The sequence below is a fragment of the Nyctibius grandis genome, chromosome 24 (genome assembly GCF_013368605.1).
Source record: "Nyctibius grandis isolate bNycGra1 chromosome 24, bNycGra1.pri, whole genome shotgun sequence".
NCBI classification, from domain to species: domain Eukaryota; kingdom Metazoa; phylum Chordata; class Aves; order Nyctibiiformes; family Nyctibiidae; genus Nyctibius; species Nyctibius grandis.
Genome location: NC_090681.1, coordinates 2,767,851 through 2,787,023, shown reverse-complemented (window position 1 = coordinate 2,787,023; position 19,173 = coordinate 2,767,851). Strand labels below are relative to the sequence as shown.

General features: G+C 51.7%; 2 protein-coding genes across 4 annotated transcripts; one reads left to right on the top strand and one right to left on the bottom strand.

Annotated features, from left to right (window-relative positions):
- Window positions 1-311: 311 nt before the first annotated feature.
- Window positions 312-5,418, top strand: PPT1 (palmitoyl-protein thioesterase 1). The gene is made up of 9 exons (XM_068417717.1): window positions 312-405; window positions 743-852; window positions 1,665-1,792; window positions 2,085-2,155; window positions 3,022-3,124; window positions 3,217-3,307; window positions 3,825-3,923; window positions 4,141-4,212; window positions 4,659-5,418. Exons 1-9 carry the CDS (start codon window positions 312-314, stop codon window positions 4,779-4,781), a joined length of 891 nt encoding a protein of 296 aa, XP_068273818.1. The 3' UTR covers window positions 4,782-5,418.
- Window positions 5,419-5,604: 186 nt separating this feature from the next.
- Window positions 5,605-18,915, bottom strand: CAP1 (cyclase associated actin cytoskeleton regulatory protein 1). 3 transcript variants are annotated; one of them, XM_068417716.1, is made up of 14 exons: window positions 18,843-18,860; window positions 17,491-17,867; window positions 13,473-13,585; window positions 12,965-13,065; window positions 12,458-12,535; window positions 10,476-10,619; window positions 10,294-10,379; window positions 9,666-9,771; window positions 9,387-9,558; window positions 8,524-8,711; window positions 8,251-8,374; window positions 8,070-8,152; window positions 7,393-7,536; window positions 5,605-7,009 (listed from the first exon to the last, which is right to left on the bottom strand). In XM_068417716.1, exons 3-14 carry the CDS (start codon window positions 13,564-13,566, stop codon window positions 6,926-6,928), a joined length of 1,404 nt encoding a protein of 467 aa, XP_068273817.1. In that variant the 5' UTR covers window positions 13,567-13,585; window positions 17,491-17,867; window positions 18,843-18,860; the 3' UTR covers window positions 5,605-6,925. The 3 variants fall into 3 exon arrangements, with proteins under 3 accessions (XP_068273817.1, XP_068273813.1, XP_068273816.1); XM_068417712.1 differs by lacking the exon at window positions 17,491-17,867 and having other exon boundaries at window positions 18,843-18,915; XM_068417715.1 differs by lacking the exons at window positions 17,491-17,867; window positions 18,843-18,860 and adding an exon at window positions 15,860-15,915.
- Between the last annotated feature and the right edge of the window lie 258 nt (window positions 18,916-19,173).

Below are 19,173 nucleotides of genomic sequence, written 5' to 3'. Positions count from 1 at the left end.
CCCATCCCGTCCCCCCGGGGTAGCTCACGTATGGGTAGAGGTGCCTCCCCCAGCCCAGAGAGGACCAATGGGATCGTGGGTGTCCCGGCTCCGCGTCCCGGGGCGGGGAGCGGGACGCAGCCACGTGCTGCGGCAGGATTTGGGATTTCAGGGATAGAGCAGGGCCGGGGCTCGAACCGGCGGCTCGGGTGGGAACCCCGCGGCCACGCCCCCCGCCGCCAGGCCACGCCCCCTCCAGGCCCCGCCCTCCCCCGCGGGCCCCGCCCCCGCCGCCTGACCCGCGCCGCGCGCGAGTCATGTGCCCAGACAAGATGGCGGCGCTCAGGGCGGCGGTGCTGGTGCTGCTGGGGCTCTGCCTGGGCTGCGCGGCCGCCGCCGTCCCCCTGGTTATCTGGCACGGCATGGGTGAGCGGGGACCGGCAGCGGGGCGCGGGGACCATCCTCCGGTAACGGCTGCGTGGGCGGGGTGGCAGGGCTTAGCTGGGCCGGCCCGCGGACGGGGCCGTGCCGGGACGCGAGCAGGCCCCAGGGGTGCTGGCAGGCCGCCCCCGGCCCCGCGCCGGTCCCCTTCCTCCAGCCTGCGTGTTTCTGCGGAGGTGCTGATCCTCCTCCCCCGGGCCCGTGTGTGCGCTGGCAGCTCCTGGCCCCGCTGCAGCGGCGGGGTCCTGGTGGGGTGTTTCTGGAGGCGAGGCGAGGGCCTGGGCCGTGGCGTGACAGTGCGTCGCGGTGTTCCCTTTCACAGGAGACAGTTGCTGCAATCCACAAAGCATGGGCTACATTAAAAAAATAGTGGAGAATAAAATACCAGGGATTTATGTTCTGTCTCTGAAGATTGGAAGCAACATGATACAGGTAATTAACTCTGCTGTCACTCGCGTTTCTGCCTGGCAGGGTGGTGGCCAGTGTGCGGATCGAAGGTGCGATAGTTACTGCAGTCTCTGGTATTGACGTGGTTCCACAAGGATTCATGTTGTGCTTTCCCTGCTAATTTTTTTTTCATTGTGAAGTAAACAGTTTTGACAGGTAGAAATTAAAAAAGTCTAGACAATACCTGGGGAAAAACAAGTCCTGAGTCTAAATTGGATTAATATGCAAATCCACTGATTAGCACTCTCTGACCACACCAGGTTATTATCCAAAGGCATGTGATAAGGTATCGTGCTGAAGCAGAGCTTTACCCCTTGCCATCCTTTTTGATTTACAGCCGTTTGTTCACTACACAACTTCAGTATAATCGAGATACAGACTTCTGCGCCTCCGTGGGTTTTGACAGTTTTATGTAGCCCTATGGAATTTCTTTAAATAGCCTCTCAGGAGGCAATGTGTGTTGTTTTCTGGGATCTGGGGAAGATGGGTGAAGTTTGATTTTTAATTTTTTTATATATTTTTTTATATATATATACACACAGGATCTGAAGGGACTCAAATTGTCGAGGAGTTTGGGGAAGTGTCAGTGTTCTGTGTGAGATGATTTCACCAGGCAGAGTAGGAACAAAGACCTGGTGAAGGGAAGTCTCAAAACCTGAATTTCACTTCTGTCATATTGTGAAAGTGAAGGTCCTCTTTCACAAGCAGGACTGTTAGCGATCTGTTTACAGAGATTAAAATAACATCAGCCGTTGTAAAGGTACAAGTTACACGTTCTCATCTGGCTGATCCACCAGGATATGGAGAACAGCTTCTTTATGAATGTGAACGATCAAGTGAGAGAGGTGTGCGGCCAGCTCGCAAAGGACCCTCACCTGAAAGGAGGCTACAACGCCATGGGCTTCTCCCAAGGAGGCCAGTTCCTGTAAGTTTACACTTCTGTTCCCTTTCCAGTGATTTCCGTTGGGTTTTAGGTTCTGATTTAAAACTCTTCTGAGTTTTAAGCAGATGTAAACTGACCAACCCCTTCATAAAGGTAGGAGCCCTCCAAAGGAGGCGAGAATGTGTTTGCCTGTACCTTCCTCTACCAGGAAGGGTTAATTCTCTTTGTGAACCTTACCCAAGCGCCTGAGCCCACGCAGTGGCTGCGTGTGAAGCAGCGTTGGTGGCCTGGGCATGCTGAGCTGCCAGCTCAGCTCCTTCATCTTTCTCCCCAGGAGGGCGGTGGCCCAGAGGTGTCCTTCTCCTCCCATGCTCAATTTGATCTCCGTTGGGGGGCAGCACCAAGGTAGTGTCCTCTTAAGCTATCACACCTCCTAACCACTGGGAAGGGGGGGGGCTCTTATTGGCAGGAGGAATGATTTTTTTGGCCTTTTCCTAAGAACTGACTGTTTCCCTGTGAATTAAACTGTCCCTTTGTTCCTGTCTGAACCTGGTGGTCTGCACTGGCCCAGTTGTTAGATGTGTACATTATCTTCTGTCTTGGTCTTGCTTAACTGGCAATGAGAAGGGACCTTTGTAAGCAGATGACTTATTGTCTGCGTAGAGTTCTTACATACTTTAGAAGCACTTGGGGTTAGTTGTTTCCAGAGAATAAATTTCTAACTACAGAGCAAAGCCTTTGTGAAACTACACCTGCTGGGTCACAAGGGTATTTTACAATCAGCAGGCTAAAAGCTGGAAGGCTAAAGCCCCAAGGAAAGGGAGGTGCTTTTTGGAGTAGATTAAAGAGGCTGCATGAAATGGAGTTTAAGAGGTGTACAGTTACGAGTGGCTGGCAATGAATTTCAAATCCTCTCCCCTGAGACGCTCCATGGCTTGAGTCTATTTCTTTGTAGTGTAGTGGGAAGAGTTGTAGCGAACCATCCTGAGCCCTCCTGGGAACACAGCAGGCGAGCTGGGCAGTGTTCCACTTGCTGCATGCCCCCATTCTCCAGAGCAATACCCTCAGCTCGAGAACATCATCATTATCTGTGTGTGTGGTAGTGCCCAGGGGCAGGAGGGCTGTGTAATGAGATTGCAGGATTAAAGGCCGTCTGATTCCCTGGGTAATTCTTGCCACTGCTCTGTGAGAGGGTGGTTCTTTACCAGCCGGAGGGATTAAGGGCTTTGAGTTTGGCTCACCGAGTTGTTTCACATGTCTCCGTACCCCAGGTGTGTATGGCTTTCCACGCTGTCCTGGGGAGAGCTCCCATATCTGTGACTGGATCCGAAAGACACTGGATCTGGGCGCCTACACGCAAGCTGTTCAAGAGCAGTGAGTGTATTCATCAGGCTGCAAGGACGGGGCCGGGCCCACGTGAGAAACTCTGGGTTTCCAATCTGATCTTTGGTTTCTCTCTTCTCCAGCTTGGTACAAGCAGAGTATTGGCACAACCCTCTGAAGGAGGAGGACTACAGGAAGAACAGCATCTTTTTGGCTGACATAAATCAGGAGAGGGTAAGGACCTGGCTGATGATTCAGTGCTGGCAGGAGAGCAGAAGCCTTAGCAGCGAGTTCCTTCACGTTAGCTCTCCCTGGCAGTAGTTGTGCTGGAGTTAAAGGGGAGCATTTTCTCCCCTGCATTGCAGGAGCGTACAAGGTGTTTTTGCTGGTAGATTTATAAATGAGACTTGTCCATGGCAGAGCAGTTCTGTGTCACTGCACTCTTTTGGAGTGGGCCATGTAGATATGGCATGTGCTTAGTCCACCCACCACCTTTCAGGTAGGCAAATCCTCTCCTTCCCCTGGGAAGGCAGGGGAGGCCCATCCCCTCCTTGCAGCGTGGAGATGAGGCTGAATGCCCTGAGCACAGCCAAGGGGGGCTGCTGGCAGAAACACACACTCCTGCCTCCGAGGCTGATGCAGTCCAGGGTTTCCTTTGCAGGTGCAGGGCAAGTTGCAGCAGGCGGTTCCCCTGACCTGTCTCCGTGGGCTTTCCAGTGACCTGGATCTGTTCTCTTTTGCTTTCATCCAGGGCATCAATGAGACGTACAAGAAAAACCTGATGGCTCTGAAAAAGTTTGTGATGGTGAGATTTCTCAATGATACCATGGTGGACCCTCCGATCTCTGAGGTGAGGCAGGCAGGGCGGGTGCTGCTTTTGGGTGGTGGTTTGGTTCTTGCTTGGCTTGTTTCTGGTTTGTCCTTGGGTGGCAGAACTTGAGGTTGGCGAGGAGCAGGCTGAGCACAAACAAGGGCCTGATACTGCCCTGTCTCCAGCAGAAGCTGGTGAAAGCCTGCCCCTCCCCTGGGAGCCCTCCAGCAACTGTTTCCTTGTTTTATCCTGACAGTGGTTTGGGTTTTACAAGAGTGGCCAAGACAAGGAGACTGTCCCGCTGAAGGACACCTCGCTGTACACAGAGGTACGTTCTGCTGGAGGCTGAGGGGTTTCTGCTGTTCCCACTCTAGAGAATGTAGCGTCCCTGGGGCCTTGAGCTCTAAACCCCACAGCTCTGCTCTGCTCACCATCTCTGCCATTCCTGGGGCATTGCCTCCTCTTGCCAGTAGCTGTTTGGGAAGGCATTTCCCTCCAGGCCAGTCCTGGCAGTGGGAATGACAGTGGTGGTCTCATGCCTGGCTCAGCATGTGTTTAATGAACTCTGCTCCTTTTTAAAGCCCTGCTGTAAGAGTCATCCAAAATGGCTTTTTCCCCTCTATGAGGAGAAGCTTTGAAGAGCAGAGGTGGACCCACTGTAGCCTGCAGCCACTCTGACCATCAGCCCTTTTCTCTGTGCTGGGTTCCTCAGCCAGTGCCAGCGTTTGGCTGTGGCAGGACCCCAGGCAGCTACGGTCATGCTTCTCTCTGCAGGATCGCCTGGGGCTGCAGGAGATGGACAAAGCAGGAAAACTGGTGTTCCTGGGGGTGAAAGGGGATCACCTGCACTTCTCAGAAGAGTGGTTTGACACTGCTATCCTCCCCTTCCTCCAGTGAAGCTAAGGGGAGGCACCCTGTGAGAGCACGGGGCAGGGTCTGTCACTAGTTAACGCAGCTGCTACCGTGCAACAGCACTTTCTGCGTACGAGCCTGCGGGGATCTGGGGAAGGGGAAGAGGAGGGGGTTTAGCTCAGCAGTTCCACAGTGTCACACTGCAGTAAGAGACCAGGATTTCTCTGGATGTAATTACACTCCAGCAGGGGTGGACTGAGCCTTGCCCTGACTCTGAACAGAACGCTCCATCCTGCACAGGCCCTGGTCAGTCTGCTTCAGTTCTCAGAGCTGTGGCCGCACTGGTCACGTGGTGGTGGCCAAAGGATGAGCTGTGTGAGAGGTTTGTTGTCCCCATCGCCTGTTCCTCGCAGGACGCAAGGGCAGTATTAACCAAAACCACTAGTGTAAGAATGCTGCATCTCTTCAGGGGATCGGCAAGTAGACTTCCAGGGCTGTATGCAGGGGAACAGTAGTACAGCCTCTCCTTCAAGATAGGGAAAAGGGCCAAATTTAGGGGTTTCTGGGGAAAAAGGAGGGTTTAAATTAAACGGGTATTAACAGCTTGAACGGTTTTCAACTACTGGCTTGTTTTATGCACTTTTGTACAGCAACTGCAATCAATAAAGAACTTTACATCTAACTAACTAAAAAAAAAGGTGAGATTTGACAACTACTGACAATTTGATTCAAGGGGAGTTGAGGGAAGTGTGTACTTCCCCATGGGCAAAGCATTCAAAGCACTCGAGGCAGGGTTAGGGAGCAAGGGGCATCTCGTCCTACCTGAGATCCTGTGTGTGTGCCCCCAAAGAGGAAACAAGAGCCACTGTAATGAGCAAGTTGGCATTAACTTTATTCTATCTTCTGTATAATCTTAAGTACATAAGAAAGGCTTTTCTCACAAGCCTCAGGAGAAAACGAGTACAAGTCACAGGACAGTCTCAAAATAAAAAAAAAATTGCATATTTTTTTGTAAGTTTTGTCCCTAGAGAAAAAGAACATTGACACTTTACAGAGGAAATGCATTTAAGATATGCTTATGCCACCCGAGGCGTTGGAAAAATGAAGGTCAAAGCACGTGCAGCTCCCTTGATGGGTCAGTACAGTACGGTGTCTTAGATCCATCACTCTGCTCCAGGGCCCTGGAACAGAGGCTACAAGCTTCCACCCAAGTAAAGAGCCAAGCAACAGGGGAAAGGAGAGGTTGAGAGGATTCACTTTATGGGAACTGACTGCAGATGAGGAAGAGAGTGATGAACCGACTTGATCCAACCCAGGTATTTACAATACTGCACTACTGACCCTGGAAAGAAGGAGACCCTCTGCAGGAGGGGACAGGTTCAGAAGAACTGTCCTGGAAGACTGAACATGAGTTCAGCTGCTCCAAGAAGGAAGCCCAGGGGCAAAGATTCCCTTGGAAGGCTCATGGAATAAGAGGTGCTCAGCTCCAAGCTACCAGCCAGACTGCTGGGGGGGGTAACTGCCGTTACTCTGCTGCAGTCTTCCTGTGGCACTGGTTAATATAAAGCCTCCTGTCATGGCACAATCAGAAATACACTGAGCTAGAAGGAATGATGAAAGAGAAATCAAAAGTGGAATGCTACGGCCCAGCTCCTCAGCCTTTGGTCCGACAAAGCCATTCCCGTGTCCTGTAATGCCACCAACTAGCACATAGAGCTGGAATTAGCAGCTTCCAGGACCTTCTCGAGACATCTGCCATAGCAACTGGGTACTCCGGACCCCAACATAAACCACTATTTGTTAAAAAGCGTACGACATTCCTCTCTCACATGAACAGTTTGCTTAAAGGCAATACAAAAAACAACCCCAAACACCACTCTGAAAGCCAACTGCCAGTACTGGCTGTGAAGGTCACCAAAAATCTGACTTGATTAATTGGTGCAGTTAGATCAGACAAGGGGAGAAAAAAAAAATACACCTTCCTGCTAATAGATGTGGACGATAACTGACCTGCCACCTACACCAACCCCAGGCAGAGGTGTTTCAGTGACGGCAGGTAGCTGTGTCTCTCGGGTAGAAGAGAAGCAGTTTGAGAGCAGAAAGGTACAAGAAATCTAAAAGAATCATCTGAAAGCAGATTTGTCCCACAGCAGGGCCAGGGGAGGGCATGAGCCTTGGAGCTTTTCTGCTTAGCCAGCAATTTCCGTCACAGTGGTAACCAGCTTCTGACCGTTCCACACTGTCTTGAACTGTTCTGGAACAGGGAATTCAGTCTGGAGGGTAAAAATAAAAATCTGTTGTCAAAAAAACAGTTTATGACTGAGACTAGTAACTACTCCCACTGCTTTAGGCATTTCTTTTCTCAGATACATGCTATGTCCCCTCCTGTATCACAAACGCTGCCTGTTCTGCCCCCAGAAGATCCTGAGGAAGAAGAAACTCTCACAAAACAGCAAGTTATCCCACCGTAAAGACAACTTGATTTGCTTGTTCTACCATCAGATCATCATTCACAACCTCCAAGTCTAGACTCTAGAATTGTCCCTCCAGGCCTCACTGTAACTGTGACATTCCCTGCAGGGTGCAAAATACAACTCCTGCCCTGCGTTACCCCAACCCCGAGCAGACCACAATGATTTCAAAACTTAACACTTACAAAGTCACCACCCTCTGTGGGAATAAGGACATTCATCTCCGATGACTTGGCACTGACGATTTCACAGTCTAGGGAGTTCTTGCTCAGATACACGTGGCAACCGTCTGTCTTGTTGATGGAAATCGTTGGCACTTTACCCATTACCTACCAGGGGGGTGAAAGCAGCAGTTACAGGAGCATTAGCCTGAACAGGGCAACCACAACGTTCTTTAGCGCTTGCCTTCAAGGCAAGAGGTTTGACTCCAGCCCCGCTCCCGCTGCAGACACGCTGGATTCAAGCACTCCCACCTTTGGCAAAAATCCAAAGTTATTTCTTGTTTGGATCTCTTCAGAACAAAACTACAATCACGGCTGGGCAAATTGACCATCCCAAATCAGATACCAAAATTGCAATCAAGAGTACTGCTGGCCTCCTCCTTTGGCAGTCACATTGTGCTGCCCGCCTCACAGAGACTCATCTTTTATCTAGAGCAGCTCAGCGAGGCAACTTTCAGCCCTTTCCTAAGAGCTGGGCAGGGTGAGCTGCAGAGCAGTAGGACAGATGGTGTTTCACGAATGTTCTCCACAGATGCACATTCCTATTCTGGAAATAAAACTACTCAAAGAAGCAGATGCTACAGACACCCTGTTGTACAGTGCATCAGTCATACTCCAGGCAGAGAACAGGTCGCACTCACCTGAACTTTAATGTCCCTGCTGTTTATGATCTCTACGATGCCCACCACGTCATCGAACACCAGCCCTAGCTTCTTACAGTTATCTGCAGAGAACAGAGTAGCTCTCAGAAAGGTTTTGGAGATTCAGCCTTCTGCAAACAGACCAGCAAGCAGAAGTGGTTTTCAGGGTTTCTCCACTTACCGAGGGTGATGGAGTTGATCTTGCCTTTGATTTGGAGTGTACTATTTGTGCACTTGAAAACATACGCTACCTGCTTCAACTCTGTGTCGCTGATTACCAGGTTAGTGGCATTCTCCTGGTTTTCCTGAAAAGGCAGGGAAAAGCCACTTTAAGAGCAAACTGCAGGTATCTTCAGGCTGGTGCCTCTTACAGGAAAGGTCTTCAGGAGACCCTCCTTCCCTGCTGCAAAGCTCCCATCCCTCCAACCCATGCATGCAGACACCAGGCACTCACCACTCTCCACTTTTTGCCCTCTAATTCTAACAACGCAGGTGCCTTTGGAGAGGTTTTTGGGGAGGGATTAGCATTACAGGCTGGTTTGGGAGCAGTGAAAGGTTTGGGTCCACTTCTCACAGGACCCCCTTGGTTCTTCAGTGCTGGGTTCTTGTGGGTCTTCATGTCATCTGAAACATGTCTTAAGCCTGCAAGAAAAGTCAAAGCTGAGCTCCAGCTCTGCTCCGAGAACACAGTTTCACAAACACCAGACATCAGCGATTGCACAACCAGCACGATAACATTTTTCAAAATGCAAATAAATTATTGAGACTGGGCCTAAGTTGAGCCTGAGCATGAGTGACAGCAGGTGAAAGAGGGAGCAAGAAACACTTGACACAACATTGATGAGAACACAAGACGTACTGTAGAACCAGAAGGCACCAGCTCTTCCACTCTGCAGCTGGAAAAAGCCCGGAGCCAAGCACCTCACCTTTGTTTCATGTCTGTCCTGATCCACTAACCAGGTAACACACAAAAGGGGGAAGTTTTGTGCAAATAATAGGTGCAAAATTGCACCTTTTGTACCAGAGACCTGCAGGCAACCGAAGGGCTCACTCGTTCTGTTCCAGCTAGAGATTAATCTCTTGCCACACTTGGCAGACGAGGCTGAGAATTCTACCTCAGATGTGCTCCCTTTGTCCCTGTGAGCTGCCTCAGGGCTGCTGCTGGCTCCCAGCCTCATCCTCAGAGCAGATGGCCTTTTGTTCTGCAATCCTACTTTCGAAGCAGGTGTATCGAAGGACAGCAGCAGAACAAGGACTCGCAGCACACCAGTACTCTGGCTCGCAGCTGCCATCCCTCCCCGAGCTACTTCCACCTACCAGAGGTGATGCCTTCTCCCCGGTTGATCTGGGCGAAGAGCGCGGAGCGGGAGGCAGAGTCATCCGTGCTGGAGCAGGCGGGGGCAGGCGGGGGAGGAGGGCCTGGTGGGGGAGGCGCAGCCCCGGCTGGGGGAGCGGAGGGTGGTTTAGCCCCTTCTGTTGCTACAGGACCCTGTAGGAGGCCAGCAAAAGGAAAGGCAATTGCACAAGCTCCATATCTGCTGCAATAATCACGCAACACTCATCCAAGAAGCTCCTGCAGATGTAGCCAGCACTTACTGTTTTGCTCCAAGTCAGCCCTGTGGTGTGATACTCTTTGATATAGGCCTGCAGCTCTGTCCAGATACTCAGATAAGCCTTCACCCAGTCCACTTGCTTTTTATCTCTGAGGACACAAGGAGATCATGAGAAGCAAGCAGGTGCATTTGCCATTTAAAACCCAAATGACTACAAACAGTTCTTTACATCTCTCCACCTCTCAGCCTACAGGCAAGACACAGCTGGACCAGCACAGCAGCGTCACACCTCCAGCGCCACGTTCTAGCTTCAGTATTAATCTTACTGAAGCCCCAGGCCTGCTCTGCACTGTGACCCGTTTTAATTGAGGAGTCTGGTACTTCCAACATGACCCATTCCCGAGACACAACCTGCTGCCCTGGGAAACAGTTCAGCTGAGACAAGAGCAGCAAATACACTTGCTACCAGATTCCAGCTGCAACATGAATGCAAGGAATCTTGTCCCTAAGGATCAGGAAAGAACAGCTACGTGAGGCTTTATAAATATACCCTGCCTTTAAAAAGAAGAATGAATTAAAGACCAAGGCAGCTGTGGTTAGATACCAGAGTAGCCCCTACACACCCAGTTAGCTGTGTTCAATGATGTCTTTAAGAGAGAAGGTGAACTTACACATCCTTGTACTCCTTGAGGATCCGGTTGGTATAAAACATGGCAGCATCGGTCATTTCCTTCACGTAAGGACCAGGCTTTGGAGTCTAAAGAAGAACGAACACATTGGCATGAAACAGCTGACCAGGGAGCCAGACTTCTCCCACCAGCCCAAGACAACCACTTCCCACCACAGTCCTTACCATGGCCACCCAGCCCAGGGCTGGGATGCTCTCGCTGACGGCTGATAAGTGATTGAACAGTTTGCTACCACGGTTCTTCTCCCTGAAATTCTGCACCACCTGGATTTGCTCTGAAATGGGTTTCAGAAGCGATGAGAACGCATTCTGCAGGACAAGAGGGACAATAACAATTAAGTACATCAGTGTTGCTCTGGAATGGCTGCACATCTTCATGGGCGGCTCTGCTGAGATGATGGTCGCTCATAGGAAGATTCCAACTGGCACAAGTTACTGCTACAGCTCCTGTCCAGGCCTGGCCCTCCCCGCGAGCCGAGCTCGGTCCCACAGCCGAGCTCCTCCAGGGCTGAAGTCATAGCTCCCAGCCGGATTGGTACTATGGGAGTACGCCAAGAACTGTGACTCATGTTCAAACCAAGAGACACTGACAAAGCTTGTTAGTAACGAGGACAGAAATAGCATTTGCCTTTCCTGGGTTCTTTTGTTCCAAGACAGTTTGTCAAGTTTTTCCTCTCCTTCACCCTCAGAGAAAGGGGTGCTGTGCAGGTTTTTGCAGTTTGGGATCTACAGCCTGCATTACAATGGATGTCACATCACGTTCTCAAGTCACCCTATCAAGCTAGACTTCAGAATTCAATTTACTTCTCAAATCAATCCCAGCCTTTAGTATTTGGATGATAAAAATTGTTTCTGTGTGTTGTCCAGACTGAAAGTGCGTAGAAGTCTTCTGAGGTCAGAGCAGAGCAGCCAATCACACATTTCCAGAGATACCTCTTAGGCAACGTTTCTTTCCTTTAAGATCAGAAAGTCTCCTGCTGGTGGCAGCAGTGAAGGACAAATTTGGGCAAAACTTGCTTTTCAAAGCCTCAGCTTTTCCTTTTGTTGTCCCTTCCTCTGTTTAGATGAGAACAGAGAGGTTCTGAGCAGCACTGGCCAGGCTACGCTCTCAGAAGCTCCAGCCTAGCGCCACTGTCAAGTAACAGGTTGGGGGAATTCCTTGCCACAAGCAATGAGAGTTCATATATTTTACATTTTAAACTGGCTACTCCAGAACTCACTAGACTCTTGCAAGAGTAAATAATTTTGCAATTTAAATAACGTGTCAGTGGAATTTGTAAGCAGATTCTCAGACTAGAGGCTATGCAGAGCAGCATCCCAGCAAGCCTGGTGAAAGATAAACAACCCACCAGAGCTGCATTTGGGGAAAAAGATGCAGATATATTTTGCAGTGAATAAGGAAGTAGCACAGCAATCCAGCTACCACAGTGTAACAGCAGAAGCCATGACTGAGGCAGATAACTGCAAAGAAAAGCAAGATGGGATCCTGTTGCTCAGGAAAAGCAGTTCTCGGCAGGGAAAAGCCAATGCATTCAGGCTCAGATTGTCAGTCACACATCCTGCTGAGAAGCAGCAGCCTAGGGTAAAGCATTAAATTAATTACTAAGGACAAATCAATCCTAAAAGCCTGGCCATTATTCAGAGGCCATTCAATAGAGACAAGTGTCTGTTATACTTCAGAAGGAGTTTAATGCCTGAAAGCCCATAAAGCGTCACGTAATGAAAAGCACGCTCTACGCAAATCCCACTGTGGCTCCTGTCTCAGACAAGTTCCTGTCTGCAGGTTGCATCTGAGGGAACAGTGATTGTGCAGTGTTGGTGCCAGGTGACACTCGAGACAGACGCTGTGAGGTGACACTCACAAGGTGCTCTGACAGCTACAGAAAACTTGTTCATCTAATGACTGGAAAATGCCAGTTTTGCAGCTCTAAGGATCAGCCTCTGGAATTTTGACCAGTGTTGGGTGAGCACCCAGAACAGTTCATGCTTTTAGCAAGCGCCACCTCATGGATGCAAGCCCCTCCAGTCCTCCTCTGGGTCCTCATTTGGAGGAACTGTAATGGCCCAGATTCCCCTACAGTGGCATTGATCCCCTGCTCTGAGGTAAGGGCGTACACGGTTTCCGACGCGTGATCTCCCAGACTTACCTCTGTTGGCTGCTGATGTTGAGATGCCGTCACCAGAAGAGCCCTCTCGCTCATCAAGCCCGCATGAACCATCTCAGCCTTAGAACAGAGAGAAACATGAGAGAGCTTCCCTTGCACCCAGCGTAACGCTAACCTAGTCTGTAAGAAAGCAGCTGCGCTGATCTCCCAGCATGTATTCTTGGAGACACCCATCCTCAGAGAAAACTTACAGGGGTGTAACAGCTCTTGGGCTGGGTGGTTTACAGGCCTCCTAAAGGCATGCGCCAATGTAATGAGAGCTAGGCACCTAACTAACAAAGATTTCAAGGAGGTTTAATTCATGGTGTGTAGGTGGCAATCTGCTGGAGGTTATCTGGGCATCTGCATCCGTTTTGAATCCTTGAGGATTATAAAAATCCTAGAACACAGCGCTAAAGGAATGTGAACACTGACAGCAAACTTGGTCCTTAACAGCCCTGAAGAACAAGCAGCACCTATTTAGAGTGGAGGGAGAACACGAGTCCTTACATGCTTCTGCACATCCCCGCCAACTTCTTTGCTGATCTTGACGTACTCAGCTACCGGGCCAGCCAGAAGGGCATCGAAAGCCTGCACGTACTGAGCCACTCCTGCGGAGAAGGAACCAGAGCACAGGTATCACCAAGAGGCGCTGGGTGGGCTCCTGGGCCGCACCTCCCACCCGCTCCACGCTGAACCTTCCCCCAGATCACATCGACCGAGCGCAGGGGGCTCAGCCCGAAGCTGAACGCAGACGAGGGAAGCGCTGCAGCCTCAGGAAGCCCTCACCTTCGCAGGACGGTAACCACAAGCCTCTCTGCGTTTGCGCAGTATCTGCTGCGAAACTCACTTCCCTCTGCACGCAGCCAGCTCATCTACCAGCCCTCTGCATGCCCTGCACGAGCGCCGCCTGCTCTGCAACACCTACTGCTGATGTCCCACGCTGCCGCACCGCCCAGCGCTTCAGCCCAGGCCCTCCCGTGGGGTGATGCTGCTGGGGAGGTGCTCTGGGCCTTACCTTTGGAAGAGCCATCTCCACACAAGCCAGGTCCTTGGCACGCCGTCTCCAGGCGCTCCACAGCCTTCTCCAACCGTTCAACCAGCCTTTCCATATCTACCGCTGTCCACAACCTGCAAGGACACAATACAGTTATTCGCATCCTCCAACGGCATGAAACTCGTAGGCCAAATATCAAAGAGGGTTTATCAGCTGTCTGGTACAAGCTGGTACCTCTTCCAGCAGAATAATTTCTACCTAGCTCTGCACCTTGATGGTGGGCAGCGGGGTACCCTCAAATTAGCAGGGACACTCGGATTACACAATTGCCACAGTCACTCCTTAATGGCTACACAGTCTTATTCCATTGTAAGGATTTCTTACACGTATAAGGACACTAAAACTTACATCTTCTAACCTTGTATTGACACCACTCAATAAAACAAAGGTCTGCACAGAATCTCACTGCAGTCAGTTCTTGGCCAAAGTCCCAGTTGTGACCATACAGCAAATCGAGTGCTTCGCTGGGAGTTCACGCGCTTCAGGTTAGGAGCAGTGGGTTTGATTCTGCAAATGCATCCGTGGGGACCTCCCGGAGCCTTGAATTCCTCCAAGGAACATCTATAACTCCAGCACTGCTACAGTACAGAGCATCAGCGTGCAGAAAGAGCCACCCTGGCACATGCCAAGACGAGCAGCTGCACAAGCTAAGGCGGCATAGCTGCTTCTCCAACAATGTGCCCCTGTTCACACCCTCCCTCTGCAGCCTTTGGTATCTGAACTGCAGAATCTGCTCTGCAAGCACTGCACTGGAAGGCGATTCAGGCACATAAGTCATTTGAAGCGTCTCATCTAGAACAGTCTTAAGTGTCATATAAACTTTCCATTAATTACTGCTCTGCAGAGACTCAGCACCACGGAGCAAGACGAGTCACGCTCCAAGCACACGAATGCACGGGGAATGCAGGGAGGGAGCAGCAAGTCACCAATTGCATTTTTATCTTATCAAAAGATTTTACAACGTGACTCACAATTATGGCCTGGACACAGCTTCCTTCTTACTGCAACAGCCTGCGAGAGCTCAAAACCCTGCCTGAAGGAGAACGTCCTCCCCAGCACACCCAAAAAGGCAGGCAGGGTTCACCCAGCTGCGTTGACAAACTGATACAAGATCTCCCTCAGAAAAGAAACCTGAAGTTCTAACTAAGGTTTTGCTTTTGCTCACCAGCCTTCTCAGCCCTGCTCCAAAGTGCATGTTTTCACCCAATTTCCAGAGGATGTGGGGCAGACCCAGCATTAGTCACGAGCAGCACTGATGTCACAAGACAAACAAGGCCATTTTCCACCCCTCTTTCTCCCGCTTGCATCAGGAGAAGCAGCGCTGATGTGGGGGGCAGGGGAGAGGCCACCCCCCCTTCCAAGAGGAAGAGAGCGGTTTCCTCCTCTGTGCAAGAGCGAGCCAGAGGAGACACTGTGCATAAAACCAGACAGCAGTAACTGGATGGCTTCCAGACACCAAAAAAAAGTTCAGAGAGGCTGAAACTCGTGGGCGGTCACCCCTATAATCAACAGTAACGAATATCTCTTTTTTTTGTTCTGTACAATGTAGAAATCCCGACCGCAGGATCGTCAGCGCTCTGCTGCAGCCGAGGCGGGCGCATCCAGAATGGGGCTCACGCCTTCAAGTGGGAGCGCAGCCAAGAGCAGGGCTCTGCCGCCCCCGCTCTCAGCACACTAAAAGAAGGGTGGGTTGTTTCTTTTTTTCCCAAAAAAAAGCCACCTGTTAAGGAAATTCTCCTGTGCTTTGAGGGTGCAGCAAGACAGAGGGGTGTAACGCAGGGCTTTCAGGAAGGACACCAGGTTTACGGAGCGCTGGGCAGACAAAGCTGCTGTTCTGCACCACTGATCCCCACCACATTCCACCCGAGGCTCTAATCAGATCAGCCCCATTACCGAGTCACAAACTGCATTTCAAATCAGGATTACAAACCAGAAAGTCCAGATGGAAAGCTGCTCCCGACCCCCAGCTATAAAACATGCTGTTGTGAGGAGCATATTGCATCAGTTCTAGATACGCTGGCGGGATTAATGTCCTTTAACAAGACAATTCCGTGAGACTCCGATTCCTGCCAGTCCCCTGGCTGTTTGACACGTCCTTCCTGGGCCTCAGTGGGTTTCCTTGACAGAAGCCATAAACTCACAGTGCTCGACACCAGCTTTGTAAACCTGGCACTACCTGGCAGATGGTGAACTCATTTTAACTTCTGTTTCATGGGCAGCATTAGCACAACTCACAAGATAAGTCACTTGGTAAATTGGCAGCAAAATCAGAACTAAGTGCAGGCAGCAAAGTCCTAGAGCAAGCAGCTACATCTCACTCACTCCTCGCTAAAGCTATCTGGACTCACCCTTTCTATGCTCTTTGCCCTGTGGACGCAGCTCTTTCTGCTGTCTACAAACCCATCTGGAACGAAATAAAAATATTTAGTTGTACAGACCAGAACCAACAGCCAGAGGCTGCAATCCAGAGTGATTAATGTTTAGTGAGGGATAAAAAAAAAGGTCCCAAAGTAGACCTGCTTGGGCTACATCTAACGGTGTTTTGACTATTGATCGCTCTGAACGCAGAATCATTTGTCAGTAAGCGACAAACTGACTTCACAGATCTCAGTAATAAATGGGATCTCATTTGCCTTCTTTAAAGAGGACGCTGAGACATACAGATCACTGAAGAGTCAATTTTTTCAGCGCATTGTCCCATGCTCAGCAGGAAGGAGAAAGGCTTTCAAGCTACGGCGTGCACCTGGGGTTAGAGTTCTCCAGCTGGCCTCAAGCGGAGCTGAGGTGAAGCTCTCCCTTTTGGCACTATAATGCAGGATTTAAATCAAGGTCGTCTTTAAATTCAATTGAACTTTGATTATCAATGGAGCGGAAGCTGTCGACTTGCAGCAAACACACGTCACCCTGGGCCAGAACGTCCATTCATTTTCATAGCACATTTGGTTCGTCTATTAACTAACCTTTATTTCCATCAAAGCTTGGGAACACGGTTTTGAACACCCTGCACAGCAAACAGGCTTTCATCTACAACCAGACTGTTTTGATATACTGAGCAGAGCAACAAAGGGAAGGGATTTCATTTGTAAAAACACTCGCTGTCCCAAAGCCGATCCCCTACACCAGCACAGCGAGAGGAGTTTCCTGTTTGGAGAATCTCAAGGAGTCGGCATGTCCCAGCCAAAGGCCCTTCCTCAGAGGAGGAAGTTCTCTTTAAACAGCATAAATTAAATTCTTCTGGTTGCTAACCTGAGAGCTCACACAGGCATCCTGCAAGACACAAATGTGAGTTTTATAACCAAAGCAAGTCAAACCTACGCCTCTGCTCAGGTTCAGCTTTGGTGAAGCCCCACAAACTGCTGTCAGCAACAGGACATTTGCATCAGCTACTTCCTGTTTCTACAGGCAAAAGGAATAAAGATGGGACAACTAAATTAAGAACATTCCACAGTTTATTTCTGAGCTGACACTGGAATATCTCAGGGGATCTGCTACCAGATGATTTCTAACATTTATATCTTCCAAAAGCCCAAAGAATTTTTTTTTTAAACAGTTCAGCTCGTCAAGTAAGGAACTATTTGAAGCAAGACAGGACTCAAATGCCTGAATTTAGCCAGTTGTCAGGACCAGCCACGAACACAAGACAGCTATTGCTATTCCCAGCGGCTGCCAAGGCAGAGATCTCTGCTGTTTACAGTACAATACTCGTCCACATTGCTCCAGAACCCACGGTGGCTACTTCTGGTATTTCAGATCTATTTTAGTTAGAAAACCAAAAGCGCTTTTTTTTTAAAAAAAAATCCATCTGGACCCTATTTCAGCTCTCTCAAAGAACAAATGCTACTGAAATCATTAAAAATGTGATTTGGCATTTTTACTCAAACATTAAGAGACAGTTAAAGCATCGCTTCACTCCACACTAGAGCCAGCGCAAGGACTCCTTTTTCATCACAATTATATGAAACAGGAGATTTGCACTTGCCAGACTCTGTTGCTACGTTCCTCTCATTTCCATTCCCCGCCAGGGCGATGAATCCACCAGGGAAGTCACTGAGGATCCCAGATCGAAGCTAAATTGGATACAGAACCAAGCTCCAGCTCAGGAATTCAGAGCATCGAACCTCGTCAGCATCAAACCTCGTCACCATCGCTCCCGAGCTGTGCCTGCTCAGGCAGAGGCTGCTTGGCTCAACTTCGTTACGTGAATAACGGGGTATTTTTGGCTTTCGGAAAGCTCAGCGATATTCCAGACACGTGAGGATCGCCTCGGGATGAGAAAGGGAATACAGCAGTTTCCCGAGGTCACCGGTTCCCGGTTTCTCAGCGATGTGCAAAACCCAACGTGCAAAATCCTGTGACCTGACACGCAAAATATCGCTTATTTTTCATTCCACCATCACAAATCCAAAGCAATCACCGACACGTTCACCCCATCCCAAGCACCACCGAAACGCACGAGGCACAAGCCAGCACAGGCTAACGGTAACACCGACCCCAGGCCCCCCGGTGCGACCGGGACAGCACCCGGGAGTGGGAAACGCAAACTATAGAAATATCCTTGCTTGAGGCTGCCGCAAACCCGTCCCGTCACGGAAAGCTGCCGGGACCGCGTGGGCACACACACACCGGGTGAGTGACCCAGGCGCTGCTGGCCCCGGTAACCCGCCGGCCCCGGTACCCCGCCGGCCCCTCGCCCACCGCACCACCGGGGACAGGCGGCTCTGGAGCGGCCGCCAGCACACCCCGACCCCGCTTCCAGGGGACGGGCCCACAGCGGGCAGCATCACACGCCCCTCGCTGGGGTTGGGGGGGCAGGCACAGACCCCCCGCCCCGGCCCGGCGCACCCCGCCGCAGCGGGACGGACCCCGGGAACTTCCCCCCCCGCCCAGGGAGAACTGGGGCGCGGAGACACCCCCGGGCCGGGCCTCCGCGGCAGGAAGCGCCTCCGCTCCGCGCAGGCAGCCCCAGAGGGGCCCGCGGCTGCCCCGCCCGGTGCCACGGGCGGCGGCGGGCGCCGGTAACACCCCGACAGGCAGTTTTTACCGTTCCGTGACTAAATTAACCCGAAACCACCGCGTTTAACGGATGTAACCCCAGCAGCCGGGTCGGAGCCCCTCCCGCTCCCCCAGCGCGGCCCTGGCAGAGGCGGACGAAGCCCCCGCCCCAGCCCGGGCGGGCCCGACCCCTCACCGCCGCCCCCCAGCCAGCCCCGGGGCCCGGCGCGGCCGCTGGCGGCTGCCTCCCGGGAGTCTCCTCCCGCCGATACCGGCTCCAGAGCAGGGTCCGCAGGGAGGCCCCTGAATCCACCCCCGGTTCCCCGCCCCGGCACTCACCTCCCCGCCGCGCTCCCGCTCCGCCGCCGCCCGGCGCCGCCCAGCACTCCCCGCGCCCGCCGCTTCCGGCCCCCGCCCCGCGCGCCGGAAGTGCGCACGGCGCAGCGCGGCGCCGGGGGGGCGGGGCTTCGGGTGGCCGCCACCCTGCGATTGGCGGGTGGGGTTGGGGGCGTGGCTAAAGAGGGCGAGGGGTGGGGGTGGAGGGGCGGGGTCTCGCTTGGGGGCGGAGCCACGGAGGGGCTGGGGGCGGGGCGAGGGGCTGGGGGGGGCCGGGACCCCCGGGGAGGGCCGGGACCCCCGGAGAGGGGCTGGGGGGGCTCCGGGACCCCCA